This window comes from Dendrobates tinctorius, unplaced genomic scaffold (assembly GCF_039654945.1).
Source record: "Dendrobates tinctorius isolate UK_male_01 unplaced genomic scaffold, ASM3965494v1 ptg000014l, whole genome shotgun sequence".
Lineage (NCBI taxonomy): Eukaryota > Metazoa > Chordata > Amphibia > Anura > Dendrobatidae > Dendrobates > Dendrobates tinctorius.
The window spans coordinates 5,863,848-5,887,846 of NW_027361682.1; the positions used below are offsets into that span (position 1 = coordinate 5,863,848).

At 44.4% G+C, this 23,999-nt stretch overlaps 1 protein-coding gene across 1 annotated transcript in view; it reads right to left on the reverse strand.

Moving 5' to 3' along the window:
- Positions 1-23,999, reverse strand: part of LOC141073546 (uncharacterized) — a 51,902-nt gene that overhangs the window by 22,641 nt on the left and 5,262 nt on the right. The window contains exon 7 of the mRNA XM_073560812.1: positions 19,391-19,481. Coding sequence (XP_073416913.1) covers positions 19,391-19,481 — 91 coding nt within the window. The remainder of the gene's footprint in view (positions 1-19,390; positions 19,482-23,999) is intronic.

Here is a 23,999-nt window from a genome sequence, read left to right on the forward strand (position 1 = left end):
TTAAAACTATCCCTAAACATTTTAAATTGCACCATGATTCGAATCCATCTGGTTTACAAGTACGGGGTATAGATCGGGTCCGCTGCAGCATTAGGGGCGGTGATATGAAAAAAATATTAGCGCAGTTGGAATGTCGATGGATCGTCTTGCTTGGTACAATGGCCCCGTCTGGCCTTAATGAAAAATTAACTTTTTCACCATTCCTCTAAGAGATAACATAGTGAACTAGTCCTCTGTTTTTTATTATTTTTAATTGGTTTTGGGTTGTTTTTAATGGTTGTGTTTTTTTCTCTTTTTTTATATTTTATCAGTTTGAGTAAATATGAACTCTTTATCTTGACCTCTGAAGGTGTATATGTATTATCAAGCTCTGAAGATTGGGATCTATTCCTTTGAAAAAGGAAAATAATCTTCTTGGATTGCTGTGTATTTTTTGGTGTTATATTCCATATATATGCACGCGAATATTATGTATTGGTGTATGTAAATATCCTCTATAGACTGTATTTTATGTCTAAATATTGGCACAGATGTTTCAGTCAATGTGATCTATTTGATTTTATGTATTTTGTTATCTGCTGCCTTTTAATATATGTTGCTCACGGTTGTGCCCTTAATAACAATGGTGGCGCCTATAATATATGTTGCCCACATTTGGTGCTCTAAATAGTAATGGCGGCGCCGCTATGCGCGTGCGCGGTGTACGCGCCTGCCGCGTTATGAAAGGCGTCCTTACGGTGTCAGCGCAGTGTTGGGTTCTCATGGTAACCATGCGAGCTCTGACGTGCGTCGACTTCCGGAAGTGACGCGGCTGGATTGCCGTGTCCACTGCGCATGCGCCGGCTGTAAATGGCCGCGCGCACTCATTTCCAATTTACACTGATACTAAGATCCCTATAAAAGACCCCTCAGCCTTATAATTAGCCATACGGCCCCCCCGAGGAAGCCCTTAGGGGCATTGGCGAGGACCCCCCGACTCCCACTATGGGTGAGAAAATTTCCTTTGTTATACATACACCAGTGGTCTGTTGATAGGAGCTTAGGTTTTAGTAATTGGGGTTATTTGGTTGGCCACTGAGCCTTTCAATTTTGCATATAGAAATCCTCCATAGATATGGCACTTGAATGCAGTGCATAAGTAGATGGGTAGTTTAACTTAAAGTGTCTAGACAGGAATTTGGGGGTATTTTTCTTGCTTAACCCTTCCCTGAGAGCTATTAATTGTCCATTTGGTTGTTTTACTACCAACTTTGTCGGGTGGCCTGGCCATACTGTCTTCCACCATATAGGATTCATATTTTGTATTTACTGATATTTTAGAGATGTAATTTGTGAATAAAATATTTATACCTTTTGCACAAGACATAGTTCTCTGTGTATTTAATTCATGATTATGTAATGATTATTATTTGGGCATTTTTCAAACTCATTTGGTTCTCTGGAAGTGTATTTGATTATAGAGTTGCCCCCCCTTTTTTGGACTAAAGTCCAATATTTTGATCAATTTTAGGTATGATACTTTGTGTTAATATCAGCATTACAGAATGCATTACAGAATGCTGTAGATAAGCCCCTGATGGCTGCGGCTGCAGCTAATAGGCAAAAAAATGATGACAGATTCCCTTTAAAATGTTCCATCAAATAGCGACAAAGTGGCAGAGTTCTTCCATGGTCTTAGAAATATTGCTGTACATCATACACATTTTTATTTTTAATATGGGTAATTATATCTCTGTCAATTGTTTTAGGACAATAGACATGATAATATCAACTAATAAGTTAATTGCCATCTTTAAAGCATGTCATCTACTTACAAATTTTTGGTAGGTGTTATCCTTGGTACTTGGTTGTGGTCTACCATGGTACTGTGCTATATACCATGGTGCTGTGCTATATACCATGTGGGGCTGTGTTGTATACCATGTGGTGCTGAGCTATATACCATGTGGTGCTGTGCTATATACCATGTGGGGTTGTGCTATATACCATGTGGTGCTGTGCTATATACCATGTGGTGCTGTGCTATATACTATGTAGCTGTGTTATATACCATGGGGGGTACATTATACATTATTCTATGGGGGAGGCTGTGTTATATAATATGGGGGCTACATTATATTCTATGGGGAGGTGGGCTGTATTATATTCTATTCGGGGCTACATTATATTCTATGGGGGGTGATTGCATCATACTCTATGAGGGGGCTATATTATACTATATGAGGAGGCTACATTGTATTCTATGGGGGGCTGCATTATATTCTATGGGGGCTAGATTATATTGTATGGGGGCTTCATTATACTTTATGAGGGGGCTACATTATATTCTATTGGGGCTGCATTATACTATATGAGGAGGGCAATATTGTATTTTATGGAGGGGCTACATTATACTATATAAGGGGCTGCATTATATTCTATGGGGGCTGCATTATACTCTGACAGGGCTGCCATATATTCTATGGAGTGGCTGCATTATACTATAAGAGGGGGCTGCATTATATTCTATGGGGGTTACTTTATATTGTATGGCGGGGCTGCATTATACTCTGTGGTGGCTGCATTATACTCTGTGGGGTGGCTGCATTATGCTATATGGGGTGGCTGCATTATACTACATGTGGGCTGCATTATACTGTATCGAGGACTATGAGGAATACATTATATGAAGAACTAAGGGGTGCATTATACTATGGGAAGTGAATTGTACTACTTGTAAGACTGGCGGTGTATTATATTATATGGAGCACTATGAGGAGTGTATTATACTATATGGAGGACTGAGCAGTGTATTTTAATATATGGAGGACTATGAGGAGTGTATTATACTATATGGAGGACTATGAGGAGTGTATTATACTATATGGAGGACTATGGGGAGTGTATTATACTATATGGAGCACTATAAGGATTGTATTATACTATATGGAGGACTGAGCAGTGTATTTTAATATATGGAGAACTATGAGGAGTGTGTTATACTATATGGAGGACTATGAGGAGTGTATTATACTATATGGAGGACTATGGGGAGTGTATTATACTATATGGAGGACTATGAGGAGTGTATTATACTATATGGAGGACTATGAGGAGTGTATTATACTATAAGGAGGACTATGGAGCACAATATATTATATGGAGGACTATGGGGTGTAAACTGTAGATGTGCTGCTGATAACATGATACTGTATAGTGATCTGTTAGTGATCCATTAGTGATCATTCTATCCCCATCATTCTTTCTCAGACGGTGGAAAGAGGCCGGGAAACAAGTGTTGAACGACTTCAATATTGTCGATCACACTCATTTGGCAGCCTGAACTCAGCGCATGTAAATACAATCAAAATGCTTCTGTGACGTGCAATATGTTAGCATTTGGGGCCCCATTTTAAACTTTGCCTAGAGCCCTACTTTGCCTAAAACCGGCTCTGGGGGCAGCACTGCATTCGGGAGAAATTGAGCAATAAATTGTGGGGTCTAGTTTCCCCTATTAACCCTTGTCTACCTGACAAATTTGCAGCCAATACAAAAATTACATTTTTACCTCTAACATGTTATTTTTCCATGTTTCACTGTTATAAAATTCTGCGAGGCACTTATGGGTTCAAAATACTCACTACACCCCTAGAAGAATTTCATGAGGAGTCTAATTTCCAAAATGGGGTCACTTATGTTGGGGTTTCTGCTGTTTACACATGTCAGGGGCTCTTCAAATGTGACATGGCATTCACAATCTATCCCAGGCAAATAGCTTTTTCCTTTCCTATCCCTGCCATGTGCCCAAGCAGAAGTTTCTGACCACATAGGGGGTATACTTGCATTTGAGACAAATTGTGCAACAAATTATGGTGTCAGTTTTCTCCTTTTATCCATTGTGAAAATTAGAAATGTGAGACTAAAACAACATTTTCGTGAAAAAAATGAAAATGTTCAATATGGCAAACTAATTTTATCAAATTCTGTGTAGTACCCGTGGGTTTAAAATGCTCACTATACCCCTGGATAAAATCCTTGAGGGGTGTAGTTTTCAAAATTGGGTCACTTGTTGGGGGTTTTCACTGTTTAGACACATCAGGGGCTCTCCAAATGTGATATAATGCCCGCAGATCCAGGGCCGCCATCAGGTCATTACTACCCTTACTTGTGTAAGGGGCCCGCTGAATAGCAGCAAAGAGGAGGAACCCGGACTGGCTGAGACACTCTGCTCCCCTTCTTTTGCTTTTGCTCACCGGGCAGTTTAAAACACACTTTATTTTTGATCAGGGATGGAATTCAGATGCTTCTGCAGAATCAGTTGCAGAAACGGCAAGAAAAGGTTCTCCGGTCCGGTTCTAATGTTGGCATCTGCGCTCCCATGGTCTCTCAGGGGGCTGCACAATCCTTCTGCAGCAGAAGCTCTGTGCTGACCCCTGAGATATTGCACTCTGTGCTGCAGTGCAGGCTGGGCAGGAGCAGTCCTGCCACAGGCAATATCACTCACCCCAGCCTGAAGTCAGCAGCGGAGCCAGGAGACGGGCAGCCAATCTCTCCCCTCCAGCAGCGTCACAGCTATCAGGCTGTGGAGTGTGGAATAACATGGAGCCACAGACAAACTGGCAGAAGGAAAGAAAGAAAAGAGCGGGAGATAGAAAAGATGGGAGAAGTGACAAGAAAGAGGCAGGAGACAAGAGAGGAATGAGACACCAGAGAGACAGGTGAGGGGGCTGAATATAAGACACTTTTACCCCTTTTCCTGCAATGTCCTCCCTCTTGTCTGGCTGCAGTATATTGTCCATACATGCCAGTGCTGCTTGTCATGTATGACAAAATTGAATGTATTATTGTGTGTCCCTTTTCTATTGGCTGCAGCCTATGATGTTATAGGCTGTCAGGAGAGGACATAACCAGGGGTGGTATTCGTCCAGTTTGGGGGAACAGATTGTTCAAATTACTGCTGGAACCCTGATCCCGTTCTGTGTGCCGCCTATTTTTACTTAACATGTGTCCTATGTCCAGGCCCCTCTCCTCACCAGTCCCGGCCCCTCTCCTCACCAGTCCGGGCCCCTCTCCTCACCAGTCTCGGCCCCTCGCCTCAAGAGTCCTGACCCCTCTCCTCACCAGTCCGGGACCCTCTCCTCACCAGTCCGGGCCCCTCTCCTCACCAGTCCGGGCCCCTCTCCTCACCAGTCAGGGCTACAGGAGCGGGATTCAGCCGTTCGATCAGTAACTGAATGTGCCCTCAGTCCGGGCTCCCCTCATCATCAGTCCAGACTCCGCTCGTCACCAGGCCCCAGGGACAGGAGTCAGCCGTTCGCTCAGGAACCGAACGTGACACACATTCAGTTGAAATCTATTGTCGTGCAGGACCTTTTCCTGCTCGGCAATAGGAGCCATCAGAATTAGGCTATGTTCCCACCATCAGGAAGTAGCAGCACTTTGGATTATGTACATTGTGACTGCATCCAAAGCACTGCGTTCTAATCACGCAGATAAATCCACATGTTTTCACTGAACCATGCGGATTTACTGAATCCAAATACATTTCTATTGTTGAAATTTCTAGCGTCTCCGCAAGAGAAATTGACATGCTGCGGCTCGTAAACCTCCGCCGCTTGTCAGTGTCCGCACGTGATCCACAAGCGCACATGCACTCATAGTGGACATGGGATTTTAGAAATCCCATCCACTATGCTACAACATCTGACCACTGCGGTCTTGACGCTGCATAAATATGCAGTATCAAAACCGCAGCAATTCCTAATCTTAAGAGAATGTACCCTAAGAGGTCGGCAGCTCACATGGCCGGCATATAGTATCACTGTCATGCACCAGTGCCTCAAATGGTTAAGGAAGAGGACACCGCTGGACCGTGGCCAAGTAAGCAGAAACTTTTTTTTTTCACTGAAATCTGCAATATGGAGAGACATATGGAGGTGCGGGTAGGATGACAGGACATATGGGGGCAGGATGGACATATGGGACAGGATGAAAGAACACATGAAGGGGCAGGATGGAGACATATATGGGGAAGGATGGAGAGATATATGGGGCAGGATGCAGACATATGGGGGGCAGGATGGAGACATATATAGGGTGTAGGATGGACACATGGGGGGCAGGATGGACACATATGGGGGGCAGGATGGACACATATGGGGCAGAATAGAGACATATGGGGCCAGTATGAGGACAAATATGGGGGCAGGATGGAGAAATATGGTGGTCAGGATGAGAGGACATATATGGGGGCAGAACGGAGACATATGGGGCCAGGATGAGAAGATATATAGGGGGGAAGGATGCGGACATATATCGGAAGGATGGAGACATATGGGGGCAGAATGGATACATATATGGGGCCATGATGGGAGGACATATATGGTGGCATTATGGAGACACATGGGGCCAGGATGAGAGGACATATAGGGGGGAAGGATGCGGACATATATCGGAAGGATGGAGACATATGGGGGCAGAATGGATACATATATGGGGCCAGGATGGGAGGACATATATGGTGGCATTATGGAGACACATGGGGCCAGGATGAAGATATATGGGGAGGCAGGATGGGAGGACACATGGGGCCAGAATGGGAGGACAGACACATGGGACCATAATGGGAGGACACATGGGGGCCAGGATGGGGGACATTAATTACAGGAACGTGGCAGGACTTAGGACATTATTACTGTTGGGGCTGATTAAGGGATATAATTACTGCTGTGATATATTTTGTTTTTGAGAATACTGTTTTCAATGTTAGAGGAGGTCCTGTTACTGTGCAGGACCTCCCCTCCCCTACTCACTTCCCGACACTCACTTTTTTCTTCATCTGGCAGAGTATAGAAGTTGGGGAATGTGCTCTACATAACTGCGTTATTTTATGAAGAGACTAGTCTTGGCTGGAAGAACTGATGGCGGTCTGTGCTGGATGAAGAAGCAAAGCGGAGATGAATATCTTCAACTAGAGACGTCACTGGTGAGTCAGTGTGTTACCTGTATACTTACACCACACACTGTATACTATATACAGAGCTCCTGTGTATATTGTCATTGGTGATCACTGTATTACCTGTACACTGACACTATATACAAAGCTCCTGTGAATAATGTCACTGGTGATCACTGTATTACCTGTACACTGACACTATATACAGAGCTCCTGTGTATAATGTCACTGGTGATCACTGTATTACCTGTCACTGACACTATATACAGATCTCCTGTGTATAATGTCACTGGTGATCACTGTATTATATGTACGACACATTATACAGAGCTCCTGCATTTAATGTCACTGGTGATCACTGTATTACCTGTACATTATACACAGAGCTCCTATGTATAATGTCACTGGTGATCACTGTATATTACCTGTACACTGACACTATATACAAAGCTCCTGTGCATAATGTCACTGGTGATCACTGTATTACCTGCATAGACACTATATACAGAGCTCTTGTGTATAATGTCACTGGTGATCACTGTATTACATGTCACTGACACTATATACAGAGCTACTGTGTATAATGTCACTGGTGATCACTGTATTATATGTACACTGACCGTTATACAGAGCTCCTGCATTTAATGTCACTGGTGATCACTGTATTACCTGTACATTATACACTATATACAGAGCTCCTATGTATAAGTTCACTGGTGATCACTGTATATTACCTGTACACTGACAATATATACAGAGCTCCTGTGTATAATATCACTGGTGATCTCTGTATTACCTGTGCACTGACACTATATACTGTGTATAATGTCACTTATGGTAATATTAGTGTTTTGTTTTTTTTTAAATTACTGATCAGTATTGTAGTAGTATTCAGTCACTATGTGGTGGTAATATGTCGTCTGGCCATGGTGCAGTGGTATTTGTTCCTTGTATATGGTATTATTCTGTCACTGTGATATAATATGTGATCTGGTCATGGTGTGGCGGTATTTGTTCCTTATATGTGGTATTATTCGGTTACTATGTGATGGTAATATGTGATTTGGCCATGGTGTTAAAAAATGTATGTGACATATTCACTTAAAGAAAAATAAAGAAAAATATAGCTAACAAGAGTATTGTAAATTTCAAGAAATGTTTATTAGGTTAGAGTAGAGTAGGGCTCGACCAAAAGAGTCTACCTTGTCGTGGTGGAGGCTTAAAAAAATCTTTTGGCCAAAACAAAAACTGCTGGCTATATGTGTGATCTAGTGTTCCATGGTAACTGTTAGCGTGTGATTGGTGAGGACGTGGGGCAGAAGTGGAGTTTTTCTAAGAGCGGGCAGTGGGACTATGGAAGGTTCAAGGTTGGAGGCGGAGCTGGGTTGGAGCCTGGGCGGAGTCTCAAGGGGGCCCAAAAATATTACCAGTATAGGGCCCCGAAAATCCTGGTGGCGGCTCTGCGCAGATCATTCAATCAAAGTCTGTGTTCCAAAATGTAACTCTTTCCTTTTCAAGCCCTGCCATGCACCAGTAGTTTTCCTCCGCATATGGGGTATCACCGTACTCAGAAGAAAGTGCACAACAAATGGAATGGAGTGAATATTCATTTATCTTCGGCAGCCGGTTCCTCCTGTGACCCGCTGCTCCACTGCTGCCACTCTCCCACCTCCCCATTACAGCCAGAACAGGTACATCCAGACTATAAGACGCACCTCCCATTTTCCTCCACATTTTAGGAGGAAAAATGTTTGTCTTATGGTCCAAAAAATAAGTACTTGTAATCACATGCTAATCCAATGCTTATGTGGGGCCCCCAGGAGTATGGTCGCCACAGTGGCATTACCTTCCTCCTAGGGAGTGTGATGTCATGCTTGGAAGCAATAAAGGGTCTAGCTTTCCCTCTCACCCCACCTCCTCCTCCCCCCAATTATTTCATATGATCCCTATTTTTTGTATTTCAGTTTTCCTTGGTTCTTCCTTTTTTCTATGAACCAAGTCATATGTGATGTACCTATTACCGATTCTATTATCTCTGCTCTGACTGTATGACTTGTATCGGTTGAAAACGTAATAAAAATGTATTTGTTAAAAAAAAAATGATAACTGATGTCAAAAGACACTGGGGGAATAAAAAGGCACAAGTACACAAAGGCAAGTCTAATTATAACTGGTAGTGGACAGCAGTATTTCAGGAGCTTAAATAACTTGTAGCATCAACCAGATCACACAGCATGGAGCAAACATTAACAGAATTTAAGTCTGTATCTCCCGGTCTGGACAAAACTACAAGTCCCGAGGTCACAAAAGAAAGAACTGTAGCCATATCATTTTTACAGTAAAATGAACGCTGTGAATAATAATAATAAAAAAAAATTGTGGAATTGCTCTTTTTTTTGCCACACTTTTTTTTCCTGCTTTCCAGTACATCATGTGTTAAAACTGACGTGTTATTCAAAAGCGTAATTGAACCACCATGGTCACAACATTTACTGCTCACCAAAAATAATGTGCTCAGTGTATTGTACAGGTTGTTACGATTGCACAAAGTATGTCCATGTTTATTGTAAATGTTTTGCATCTTTATTTTATCTTCTAAACTGGATTATAGTGATATCTGTATAAATCAGTATTTTGTGCTTGTAAAAAAATATGTCATAAAGGTTTTTATGCTGAGAATATTCTCTAGTATATAACGGTGCAACCGTTGGCTGATTGGTAAAGTTTCTGTCTTTTGTATCAGAAGTAGTGACTGCTGCAAGAAAAAATAAAATATATATATAAAAAAAAAAACAGATACGGTGCCTCCTACACGCAATAAACTTAAACATAAAAAAATGGGGTTGTGCATCTACAGACATGACCATGGTAAAGGCTTGTAGAATTTGGTCTGTCAGTGGCTGCTCCTTTCTTGAGTGATGACAAACAAAGTACACTAACATCAAGATATATGATAAAGAAGAAAATATCCAAGAAGTATCATTTCTCCTTGCGGAGAATGACATGCTAAGCATGTCGAGGTGAGGAGACTTAAAGCTGCAATGCTCCTCTGGGAAATATGCTAATTATGCAAATTGTCTCTTCAGAGAGGAAGAGAACTAGAACTCTAGTGCCACCTATTGGAGGTAGCAATCCTAAAAGTCAATGTTGACCCTTTAACGAGCCTAGTTACATGACTTAGGATAAAAGTCAAGCCAGAATCTCCATTTGCAGACACTGTGTTTCGGGGTACTGCCCCTCATCAGTGCAAAGTGGGAGATCAGGTTTGGCTGTGAGAGAGGCGTCTGACCGATATCCAAGAAGTATCATTTCTCCTTGCGGAGAATGACATGCTAAGCATGTCGAGGTGAGGAGACTTAAAGCCGCAATGCTCCTCTGGGAAATATGCTAATTATGCAAATTATGCAAAAGAAGAAAATAAAATACAGGAGCGCTCCTGATAAAGACCATCCAAAGAGTAGAAAGTGTAGCCAAGGTTCCTTTATGAGGAAAACAGAAGAGTGCAATCTGATTAAAAAAAAATCAGTTTCCACTCTGACCAATGTTAATCTATGAGTTACAGTTCATCTGCGAATTTTTCTCACTTAAAAATTGGACTGAGAAAAAAAATTGCAGCACGCTGCGACTGTCCTTGTATCTCAGATGAGACTCGCCAATGCCAGTCAATGTGTGTGAGAAAAAAATAAATTGCATAGCACTTGGACCATACGAGTACTGTCCAATTTTTATGCACCGATGTCCTTTGAAAAGCCGGCAATCCGTCTACAGGAAAATCACAGTGTGACCTGACAAAATAGGATAGAATAGATATGTACTGTGACAGGGACATTGGCACAGTATGTGAGGGGAGATATGTGTCATGAAGATTGCTATCTTTCGTGATGTGAAACATGGATTTTTGTGATAACTCACCATAAAATCCTTTTCTCCGAGACGCATTGGGGGACACAGATACTGTGGGTGTATGCTACTGCCACCTGGAGACTGACACTAAGTGAAAAAAAGAGGTTAGCTCCTCCTCCGCCGTATACACCCTCGCCCCGATTACGGGCGGAAACCAGTTTGGTGCAAAAGCAGTAGGAGATCAGACAAAAATCAGACATCAACCTTAATGCAGGTAACAACATGTCTAGAAAATAACCACCCTAATATCATACAGAGAGCATATTAATTAAACAAATAGAAGCCAACTTGGCTATCAGGGTGGGTGCTGTGTCCCCCAATGAGCGTCTCGGAGAAAAGGATTTTACAGTGAGTTATCACAAAAATCCATGTTTCTCCTTCTCATTGGGGGACACAGGTACAGTGGGTCGTCCTAAAGCAGTCCCTGGGTGGGAAGTTGACTCACCGATCCAAGCTACATGCACCTCCTGTCTAAAGGTGCGCCACCACTGCTTGGAGAATCCTACCCAGGTTCGCATCCGCTGAAGCCTGAGTATGGATATTGTAATGTTTAGTGAACGTGTGCAGGCTGGACCAGGTTGCTGCCTTGCAAACCTGTTCCGTCGAAGCCTGGTGCCGAAGCGCCTAAGAGGCGCCCACTGCCCGAGTAGAGTGTGCGCTGATCCCCGCTGGAATCGGCACGCCTCTGATGCGGTAGGAATCCTGAAAAGCCAAACAAATCCATCTGGCTATGGTCGATTTTGAGGCAGCGAGTCCCTTCCTGCGACCTTCAGGGAGCACAAACAGCGCATCTGACTGACAAAAGGGTGCCGTCCGCGACACGTACCTCCTGAGTGCTCTCACCAGGTCTAACGTATGCAGGGCCTTTTCCACACGGTATACCGGTGCTGGACAAAAAGAAGGCAAGACAATATCCTCATTAATGTGAAACGAGGAAACGACTTTTGGCATAAAGGGAGGGGCTGGTCTAAAAACCACCTTGTCTTTGTGAAAAGCCAGAAATGGGGCTCAACAAGAAAGGGCTGCCAGCTCAGAGATCCGCCTGATTGATGTTATAGCTACAAGGAACACCACCTTCCAGGAAAGGTATGACAGAGCGACATCCTGTAGCGGCTCAAATGGAGCTTCCTGCAGAACGCTTAGGACCAGGTTAAGGTCCCAGATGTCCATAGGCGCCTTATAGGGAGGTACCAAGTGGGAGACCCCCTGAATGAAAGTCTTTACCTGCAAGTTGGTAGCAATCCTGCGCTCAAAAAGGATGGATAAAGACGATATCTGTCTCCTGAGAGAACTGGGGGCCAAGCCTGAGTCTAGGTCAGACTGGAGAAAAGCCAAGATGTTAGGGATAGAGAATCTCAGTGGAGAACAACCGCAGCCTCGACACCATGCAAAGAAAACCTTCTAGGTGTGGTGGTAAATTCGTGCCGAGGCAGGCTTCCGGGCGCTAACCATTGTAGCAACCACTTTACACCCAAACCCCGCCTGAGTCAGAATTCAAGATTCAACAGCCAAGCCGTCAAACACGGGTCCCCTGAGTTCGGGTGGCAGATCGGCCCCTGAGAAAGTAGATCTGGGCACTTTGGTAGTCGTCATGGCACGTCAGAGAGCAGCTGCACTAGATCTGCGTACCACGCTCGACGAGGTCAGTCTGGGGCCAGCAGAATCGCTGGCGCCCCTTCTGCCTTGATCTTCTTGATGACCCTCAGAAGTAGTGGCAGTGGGGGAAATAGGTATGGGAGGCGAAACTGGTTCCATGGCAGAACCAGCGCATCCACGGCGATTGCCTGCGGGTCCCGGGATCGGGTGACAAATACGGACACCTTGGCGTTCACCCTGGAAGCCATCAGATCCACATCCGGTGTTCCCCACCGTTGGCAAATCTGCTCAAAGACCTCAGGGTGTAATGACCATTCCCCGGACGCAAGCCCCTGTCGGCTGAGGAAGTCTTCCGGCCAGTTTTCTACACCCGGGATGTGGACTGCCTGTATCACTGTGCGGCACTCTTGACCCAGTGAAGAACGTGCCCTACCTCATGCATGGTTGCCCTCCTGCGGGTGCCCCCTTGGTGATTTATGTAAGCCACCGCCGTGGCGTTGTCCGACTGGATCCGGACTGGGCGGTCTGCTAGAAGGTGATGAAAACGTTGCAGAGTAAGCTGGATCGCCCGTATCTCCAACAAGTTGATCGGGAGGCATGCCTCCTGCAGCGACCACCGTCTCTGGGTCGTGTGTTGTGGCGAAAACCGCTCCCCAGCTGAGGAGGCTGGCGTTGGTTGTGACCATCAGCCACTGATCTGGGGTAAGGGTTACCCCTGAAGAAGGGAGGAACTGATTGTCCACCACTCTAGTGACTGTCTGACCTGAGAGGACAACCGACATCGGTGATCGAGCGTGAACGGGTTCTTGTCCCAGGATGACAAGAGGGTGTGCTGCAGGGGGCGAAGATGGAACTGGGCGAACGGGATCGCTTCCATCGCTGCCACCATTTTTCCTAGAATCCTCATGCAGAAACGGATGGTGTGAGGGACTGGTTGGCGCAGTATCCGCACTCCCTGCCGGAGGGCTAGGGCCTTGTCTAGAGGGAGAATTACCAACCCTCTGAAAGTGTCGAAGATCATCCCTAAAAAGGAAATCCTCTAAGCTGGAACAAGGGATGACTTCTTTACATTGACCAACCACTCTAAGCGGGCAAGAGTATCTAGCGTGATGCTGACACTTTCCTCGCATGCCCGCCTTGAAGGACCCTTGACCAAGAGGTAGTCTAAGTAGGGAAATACGACTATGCCCCGGGTCTATGTCTTGCAAGGCTCTATTCAATGATTCTGACCAAGAAATCATGGCCTTGGCTACCCACGCTGCGAGCGAGGGAGAGCGTGCTGATCCCTATGCCTCAAAAACTGAGTGAGCCAAGACGATCAGTGGGATCCTTAATAGAAGAACCACTAGGTATGGATAGTAGAGTTTTTGTAGCCAAGCGCGACATAGGTGGATCCACCATTGGGGATTCCGTCCACTTTTTACGGAGATCTGGGGCAAAAGGATACCTCGCCTCGAGTGTCTTCTGGCCCGAGAAACGCCTGTCCGGCCGTTCTGTGTCGTTGCACTATGTCCTCAAATTCAGGGTGAGTGCAAAATACTCTATGGGGACGCTTGACTCGCTTAAATGACACCTTATGGCCCAAAGCCAGGGTGGAATCATCCTCAATCCCCAGAGTCTGGTTGACGGCTTCTATGAGACTGTCAACCGTTTCCTGACCACCCGGCATATCTAGGTCAAGGGGTTAGTACGAGTCATAGTCCAAGCCTTGCTCGATATCGACTGCTGGTGACAGGGAGCGAGAAGCAGAACTCACGGATGCCGAGGCACCGGATGGACCGGGAGACGCCGTGTGGGTTCGTTTCCCCCGAGTCTGCCTGGAGTGAGAGCGGCCCCTGCAGGCCGGAGGCTCCTGTGAGGTAGAGGACCCCTCTAAGACAGGCGAGCCACTGTCCCTGCCCCTATCTGGGCTCGATTGCTCTCGTAAGTGACGCCATGAATTGCGACAGCGATAACGCCCATTCCGGGGGACTTGGTACACTGGGCTCATTCGCAGGGGAGGGCTCCTGGGCGCATTCGGACTCGCAGGCTTCACATACTCGCTTGGTCTGCACATGCGGAAAAGCGGAACGACAGGAGATGCATACAGCGTATAAAAATCTATGCGTCTTAGGTTTTCCTGACATGCTGTACCTGTCAGGCATCCGTGCTGAAAAAAACGCTGGGGGAGGGAGCTCTTCGTTTCTCCTAGCGTGGCCTCTCTGTGGGGCTAGGGGGCAGCACTTACCCCAGTCCTGTGTCCTAGCGTGCGAGGCGTCGCTTCATTCTGCGCGCCACAACTGCGGGCAGGCCCCCAGAAGAAAAAAGGGATCCTGGGGGCGGTACTTCCATGTGCGGCCTAGCTTTGGCCTGAAGCCGGGGCCTAAATTTCTTCGGCGTCCGCCCAGAACGCAATGTGTCCCGTACACCCTCTGAGAGCTCATTATCTAATATTAGTGATTCCTCTGAGTGGTCTAACCCATCAGTTATGACTCGCTCTGGCTCTAGATTGAATAGGGTGAGGGATACCAATTTCAATCCGTATAGACGCATGCAATATAAGTCACCTGAACGAAAAAAGACGGGAAATAAGGTAATTAATCTCAGTTCTCATATTCTTACTGATAGTGATTTAACACTTTTAAATAAAGGATTAACTTTTTCACCCAAATCTAAATTCGATAACTTTACTGCTACTAAAGACCTTCATGTCTTTTCTAGGTCACTGTTATTTAAGAGACATTTCTTTGATTCCCATCTTAATACCTTATTTCCCACAGAGGAAGAACAATTAGCTTTCCAGGATTTGGACTATCTCTCCAACGAACATCAACTGGAGGAGGGAGGTAAGATTCCCCCATCAACTAGGACTAAATCTAAAAAAATTCCCCCTCTGTCCAGTTGTTCTAGCATCGATATTTTTGTTCGTGTTGTAGAGGATGACTTTCGTAAAATATCTATGGGGGTCCCACACGACAATTTAAGTAGAGAGGAACGCAACAGATTGGACTTTTTGAGTTCCCTCCCCTACGTAGTATTTAAACCAGCGGATAAAGGGGGGAACATTGTGATTTGGCCGATAGACCTCTATGAGAGGGAGGCCTTTAAACAACTTAATAATAATACGTGTTACAAAGGTTTAACATTTAACCCCCTGTTATCCTTTACCAGTCAACTACATAGGATTCTCGACACTGCAGTCACTGGTGGAATAATTACAAAGGAACTAGCTTTGGCATTAAAAGTACAGGAACCAGCGATCTCTACATTATATTTATTGCCAAAGATACACAAAAATCTTGAACAACCACCGGGTCGTCCGATTATATCGGGATCTGGAAATTTCTTAGAAAATGTCAATCTTTGGATTGAATCCAAATTGCAACCACTAGTTGAGGGACTCCCATCCTTTGTGCTTGATACCGGTGATTTCTTGAGGAGGGTTGATGGTCTCCACGTGGAACCTGCCTCACTTACGGTTACATGTGATATTGAATCACTTTATACTAACATTAAACATAGTGATGGGCTGATGGCAACCAAATATTTCTTGGAGATGTCTAATTTTCCACGTGGACTCATCTGCCTGACTTTGGAACTTTTGGAATTTGCTCTGACACACAATTTTTTTGTGTTCAAGGGGTCCTTCTACCTGCAGCTCCAGGGCACTGCCATGGGTGCTTCCTTTGCCCCAGCCTATGCCAACTTGTTCCTGGGGCTGTGGGAGATGGACCTCTCCCTGTCAGATCAGTTGTCGATGGACCGCATCCCCCTCTGGATGCGGTATATCGACGACATTTTCCTGATCTGGCAGGGGACCTGTGAGCAGCTGGATGAATTTTTGGGACTGTTAAATATCAACGATAAGAACATCCATCTCACCTACCAATGTGATGTGGAAAGAATTAACTTTTTGGATGTGACACTATGGAGGGATAATGATTCCATGTTACAGACCACCATTTACAGGAAGGAGACCTCCACAAACATGTTACTGCATGCTTCCTCATCACATCCGAGACATATGACCAACTCCATACCCATTGGACAGTTCCTTCGCTTGCGGAGGATCTGCTCCAATGACGATGAATTTGACAATCAGGTGAAAGATCTCTTTGATAGATTTAAAGAAAGAGGGTATGGGAGACGCATCCTTAAACGTGCATATCATAGAGCCAAGTACTCTACCCGCCATTCATTGTTGTATGTGCGTAAAAAACATCGACCAATGAATCAGGTGAGGTTTATCACCAACTATCATGCACAATTTTCATGTTTGCGTGAATGTCTCAAACGTGCATGGCCTATTCTTCAGGTAGATCCTATACTTAAACAACTGATCCCTGAGAAACCCAGTATTACTATCAGGAGGTCAAAAAATTTGAGGGATCACCTAGTTTGGAGCCACTACCAGTGCAAGTCCAGAAATTCATTCATTGACGGTATGGGTCCTGCGTGTGGGTGCAGGCCCTGTGGTCGGTGTGTAGCCTGCCCCAATATTGATTCTACCAACCAATTTTTCAACTCATCCGGATCTCGAATGTACGATATTAGAAAATCGATTACCTGCACTACTAAAAATGTCATCTATTTTGCAGTATGCCCCTGCAATCTTATATATGTGGGTTTAACCACGAGGCAATTTAAAATACGTGTCCGTGAACACATTTTGGGGATCATATCTGCCGCCGACCAGGATGATGTATCCACACTAAGGACCCTTCCCCGTCACTTTAAACGACACCATAACTGTGACAGTTCACTTATCAGGTTTCGTGGTATTGATGCCATTGATCCTGGAATTCGGGGTGGCAAAATTAGTGTTAGGCTAGCCCAACGAGAGACTAGATGGATTTGGGCTCTTGACACGGTCCAGCCCAAAGGACTAAATGAGAATTTAAGCTTTGTCCAATTTTTGTGATTAGCCCTGATAGTTCAGTGCACTTGTTGTATTTTATTGTGTGTTTTATATATTTTTAATTCTTTTTATTCTTTTCAGCCCTTATTATATTGGTCGTCTTCTGTCTTTCGTGTTCCGTGGTGAAGGCCTTTATATAATGCACACTACTTCATGAGAAGGAAACAGACATGAAAGTGTTACCAACAGCAGCTTTCTACTTATATACAACATGTGCCATGATGTTTACGCTATATGTTTATTGTAATGTATGTATTATACATGTATTGAAGTGATTTCATTATGTCGTCTTTACACATTGTAGTTGGCTGTATATGTGGGCACAACTAATTTTAAACAAGAAATTGAATATAGTGATATTACTATATAATATGTCGGGGTACATATTGATTTGTCTGCCCCCCCCCCTTTCTTTGTGCTTAGTTATGTGGTCTGGTAAACTATGAACCCGTAAATATATTTTGTCTAAGCATTATAATGGGCTTACTATATGGTTGTGTTATTGCAATTTTGCACTCCCTCAGTAACACTTTCTTCTTTGTATGTTCTAATAAATCTTTCTTTATATTTAATATAATACTTATGATGTGGCTAACATCTTTATTCTTGGTGTTCCATCTTTATTGGTGCTGTATTTGCATTACTGCTCTGATCAAGTGTGCCTATTTCTGACGCCCCTGTTGGCATGACAGCCATGATGCTTTATACCTAATTTAATTTACATAATGTGGGTAATTTTTCTACTCTAGTTTTTCCATCCTGATCACTGCTGCATGTGAGTACTGCTTTTGATCGGCATGCCAATTCCTGATGCCCTTTTTGTTATGTTCATCATGGTTGTCATTATGCGTCCTGTGACGCTGTTACTATCGCCCTTTTGGTGCTGCCCCTTGACGTTCTTGATGCCATGGCAATTGTTGCTGGCATCGCGCGTCATATGACGCTGTTATTATCCCCAGACCCGGCACGCATGCGCACTAGTGTCTTGACCCGCGTGCCGACTCACGGCGTCCCTGCTGCCACGGCAACGTCAGCCGACGTTGTGCATCGCGTGACGCCGCCGCCGCCTATCTCTTGGCCTGGTTAACGCATACGTCACTCCACGGAGTCTGGGTAGGTGCTCTTCACACGTGATACATGCTTGAATTCTGCGATTGGTTGATCCATCTCCATGACGACCTTATACTGCAGCCATTTGATTGGCTGCTGGGCCTTTTTGTACTCTTCCTCTTCCTTTCATGGTTACGCCCCTTGAGAAAGGCTCTTCAGCCGAAATGCGCGTCGGGGTGACGCTCCTGGATCCGGCTCCTGCCCCCTGTGTTTATTTCAGGTACTAGCCACCTTACAAAACTATTTGGAGTGTGGGTTGCTGCATTGCATACTGAACTAAGTCCTGTGGTTTGGTGCACTGATAATAGATATGGTATTATTTGTCTATATGGTCCTTTTAGCCTGATTTTTAATGATTGCTATTTAGCTTGTGTATTATTCATTATGTGACATTCCTTTCCTATCTATGATTCAATATCCTATCGGGGACCACCCTATTTATCTATTTGCTCTTCCAGTATATATATTATGTATGCTTTGATCCACTCTGCGTCCTTTTCCAACTTGTGCCTCTTTGGGGTAACTTTCCCCCTCCATGTATTTGTATATCCCAAATAAATATTGTTATACTTTTGCATACTTGGATTTTGGTCCTATTTTTCTTAGTTTTTGCTGTTATATGCAATTTTTCCCTATTATAGGTAGGTCCTGATTTATTTTTTATTTATTTTTGATTTACACAATACCTTCTGTGATGTACTTCACAAGATATTTATGCTAAGTATGAAACTCTGCAGCAACTGAGAAGCGATTATGGTGAAAAAAAAATGTGTAAAAATGTGTTTTTTTATTTTTAAACACTAAATCTTTAAGTGTAAAATCCACAAGAAAAGTCTTCTATAAAGCCTTCTGTAAAGAAACTCTAAAAATATTCCATACATAAAGAAATTCTACAAGCCACTTACTGAGTAGAATCTGCGACTTCTCTGCATTTAGTGGTCACTACTCACCTGTGCGGATATCTGTAGGAATCTCCTCCTTACACCGCTCATCACCCCTCATATATGTCTCTGTAGTACTAATATGGGGCAGATCTTCACCCTGAAATAAAGATTGTAAAGTCACAGACAGATGCGAAAAATATTCAGAATTGAGAGTCCTCAGTGATACCTTTTAGTGGCTAACTGAAAAGATGGTAACACATTGCAAGCTTTTGAGACTACTCAGGTTTCTTCATCAGGCTAGACTAATACAACATCTGAAGAGTCACATATTTATGCACAATACAGCACAGAAAAAAATGCAATAGATGAGACAAGTGACGTGAAGCAGAACTATCAATATGGGAGAGGGAGAAACATAAATATTGGACCAGTTCATATTCAAAGTAATTGTGGGTGAGGATGAATTTGATAAGTTTCACCACAGCATCAGCATCAGTCCCTGTGTTTTCCATGAAGAATTTGCAGGCATTTAATCCATCTTGGTGTGGGATATTAGAGAACAAAGATTCCACATCCATGGTGGCCAGGAAGGTTCTTTCTGGTAGAGGACCTATTGCTGCTAGTTTATTCAATAGGTCAGTTGTGTCCTGAATGTAGCTGGATGTATCCTTCACCCGTGGTTTAAGAATACCCTCTACCCATCCAGATACCTGCTCAGTAAGGGTGCCCACACACCAAATAATTGTTCTTCCTGGATTTCCAGATTTGTGGATTTCGGGAAGCATGTAGAATGTCCCTATTCTTGGACTCTCTGGTATCAGGTCATCACCGGCTCTTATGGACTGGTCAGGCAGACAAGATACCAACTTGTTTAGTTCCTTGTAATAGTCCTGTGTAGGATCCGACTCCAGTTTTCTATAGTAGCGTGTGTCCATAAGTTGCCTGTTTGCATCCATTCATGTAGTCTGACGTATTCATCATGACTATTGCACCTCCCTTGTCAGCAGGTTTAATGATGATTTCTTTGTTGGTTTTTAAAGACCGTATGGCCTTTCTCTCCTGGGCACTGATGTTGGATGCTTGTCTCCTGTTAGTGTCTATGATTTTGGATTTTATCAAATGTCTGAAGGAGTCTATATATTTATCCAAATGAGGGTTGTGTCCAGGTGGAGGTGTCCAGTCTAACCTCTTCTTGGTTGTTAGGATCTCTTTTCCTTCGGTCTGAGTGTTCTCTGAATCTTCTGTATCATTGAAATATTCCCTCAGGCGCAGTCTCCTGAAATAATGTCCCATATCACTGCAGAGTTCAGATTTATTTAGGGCCTTAGTGGGACAAAATGAGAGTCCTCTAGAAAGCACGGCCAGTTCCACTGTGTTGGGTTTATAATCCGAGAGATTGATGACACAGTTACATGCTTTTGTGTCTGGAATGGAGTGGTTGTCCAAGTTGTCAGGTTTTGGATTTGTTTTGCATCTGTTTGTACAGAGTCCTGAATTGAGACGCAGTCTGGGTAGTTTCTTTTCCTTGTTATGAACCAGAAAGGTCCGTAGTTTGTTGTAGTATTGTTGTAATTTTTGCTCTGTGCTTTCTGTAAGTGTTTTCCTCAGAGTTTCAAATTGCCCCTGGACTTTACTCCTTATGCTGCAGCAGACATGTAAAAGGTGGTTCCTTAGTCTCTCAGAAGTCCTGTGACAAAGGTTTTGTGCATAATGGGTATTGTAGATATGAAGAATTGGGTTTGTAATCCAGAGTCCTTTGGGAATTAGATTCTCCTTTTTGCATTTAGATAAGAAAAAATGTCGCTGTCCATTTGTGCACGTTTCTTCAGAAGTGGTTTTAATTCCATAAAGATGCGGTACATTGTGGTATCCTCCATTTTGTATCAAGACAGATGGGGAAGAAGTTGTGTGAAATGGCTTAGAAGGACAGAAAAGGTCATAAATTAACATGAAAACTAAAAAATTACACTATAGCAGGTGTCCTGTATAAATCGGATGCTAATTCTAAACAGCAGTCTCCATAACAATAAAATTGTTAGAAGATCCAGACAACTTCTAGTACCGTATTTTTCGCTTTATAAGACACATCTGATTATAAGACGCACCTATATTTTAGAGAGGTAAATAAGAAAAAAATATTTTTATGGGGGATCTGTTGATGACAGCGCACTTTTTTAGGGGATTTGCAGATGGCTCTTTGTTATGGGGATCTGTGGATGACGCTCTTACGGGGGATCTGTGGATGACTACGTGCTTTTATGGGGGATTCGCAAATGGCGCTTTGGTATGGGGGATCTGTGGATGACAACATGCTTTTATGGGGGATCTGGATGACGCTCTGTTATGGGGGGATCTGTGAAGGATGCTCTGTTATGGGGGGATATGTGGGAGACGCTCTCTTATGGGGGGATATGTGGGAGACGCTCTGTTATGGGGGATCTGTGAATTACAGTACAGTGCCTACAGTACCGTATATTTACTTACTGTATACATGGATGTATTCTGAAAGATGAGGGAGGTGGTAGTCACATTTGCAATAAACACTTTGGCCACTACATTACAGTGTATATTTACACTAAATATGGATAGAACCCCCATCATTCTTCAGAATATACCCATTGATACAGTAGATTCTGAAGGAAGATGGGGGTTGTTTTCTCACCTTTCCTAAAAGGATCTGGGACTTGAGTACTGTAGTTGCAACATTAAACATTGTGCAGGGACAGATATGTGATTGGTGGAGGCAGCTCAGCAACAGTTCCCTCCACCAATCACTAACCATCCCTGTAGAGAAGGAGGAGAATCACTCTTCTCTCTCTCCTCTGTTTTAGGGCTCCGTTTGCAGCGGAGAATTGCCTGGACACTGCTGCCGGATGCAGCGCCTGTGCAGATTGAGAGCTCAGTAATCCGAAAGCTCCATCTGCGAATGCGCCGAATCCGCTGCTATTTTCCTACAGACATCATGTAGAGGAAGGCACGGATGGAGATGTTGGCTCCACTGCTCCACCACCGCTGCACACCGGAGGACCGCCGCACCACAACCGCAAGACCCCCAAGCTCTGGGCCCGCAGCATTAACCCCTCGGTAAGAACAGTGTTAGGGTTATAAGACGCACCCCCATTTCCCCTCTAATTTTGGAGATCATAAGAGTGCGTTTTAAAACCCGAGAAATATGGTACGTATGACCAGCTTTATACCAATTTTAAAATATCAGCAGACCGGCATTGTTGCAAGTATGCAATGCTGGTTACAAAACAAAGTCAGATGTGGTGTTGCTTCATTGTGCAGCAACACAATCTTTAAAAATTGATGTTCCACATTTTATGCATTATAAGACACATTTATTTCCCCCAAAATTTGGGGGGAAATGGGGGTGTGTCTTATAATGTGTATACTTTAACGGTTACCGTTGCGGCAGGCTGGGATGAGGGAGTGCCCGCCATCGCTGCTGCCCGGGGTGTCCGATGAGGCTGCCCGGGGTGTCCGCCGCTGCGGAAGAGCTCTGTCAACACTTTGTGAAAGGCAAGAGCCCCCCGCAGTTCCGTGGTTTCCTCCTGTGCGGTGGACTCTGGGAAAATGACTGCCGGGGAGCGGCGCATGTGCAGATGGAGATCTCGGCACCAAGATCTCGGAAGATGAGATCTCAGCACTGAAATATCATCTCCCGAGAGCTTGGTGCCGGGATCTCCATCTGTGCATGCGCCGCTCCCCGGTGGCCATTTTCCCAAAGTCCACCGCACAGGAGGAAATCATGGAACTGAAGGGTGCTCTGGCCTTTCACGAAATGTCAGCAGAGTCCCCCCGCAGTGGTGGACACCCCGGGCAGCGGCGGCGGACACCTTGGGCAGCAGCACACTCCAGCTGGGGAAGCCCGCAGCGCCGAACACCCGCAGCAGCGCACTGCACATCGTAACCCTCTCATCCCACCCTGCGGCCTGCAGCATCACCCCACTTCTGCCTCCTCCAGCAGCAACCCTGAGACCCCGCTTCACTAAAGCCACCACCCCAGGTATGCGAAAAGACGCATGGATTATAAGAAGCATCACCATTTTATTTAAAAAAATTTTTTCCTATTTTTCTTCTCAAAATTTGGGGTGCGTCTTACAATTCGGGGCGTCTTATAATCCGAAAAATACGGTAAATACTTTTATGCCCAAAAATGAGTGATACCTTTATTGGCTAACCATACAAAATATATTTGCAAGCTTTCAGAGCACAGAGGCTCCTTCTTCAGGCAATTTTACGATAAGATGACCACAACATATAGGGTAAGTGCACACGTTGTGGAATCTACTGTGGAATTTTCCGCGTGGATTTGTCTGAATCCGCAGGTCAAAAGACATGTTGACATGACATGGTGACATGTTGCAGATTTAAACCCGCACAAATCCGCGCCGAAAACTCCGCACTGTGGGCACTGCGGTTTTCATTTTACATAGATTAAAAGGGTACTGTACAACGCAGCAGAAACTGCTGCGGATCCGCAGGGCCAATTCCGCTGCGGATCCGCAGCAAAATCCGCAACGTGTGCACACACCCTAAATAGATATTACATGACATTTGTTTATGAGGTGAAAGGGGTGATGCCTCCTAAAGATAAGCCAAGGATATCAAATTAGGGCTTTTGCTACAAATGAAAACATGGAGAGGAGGTGGAATTGTTCCCTTACTTATT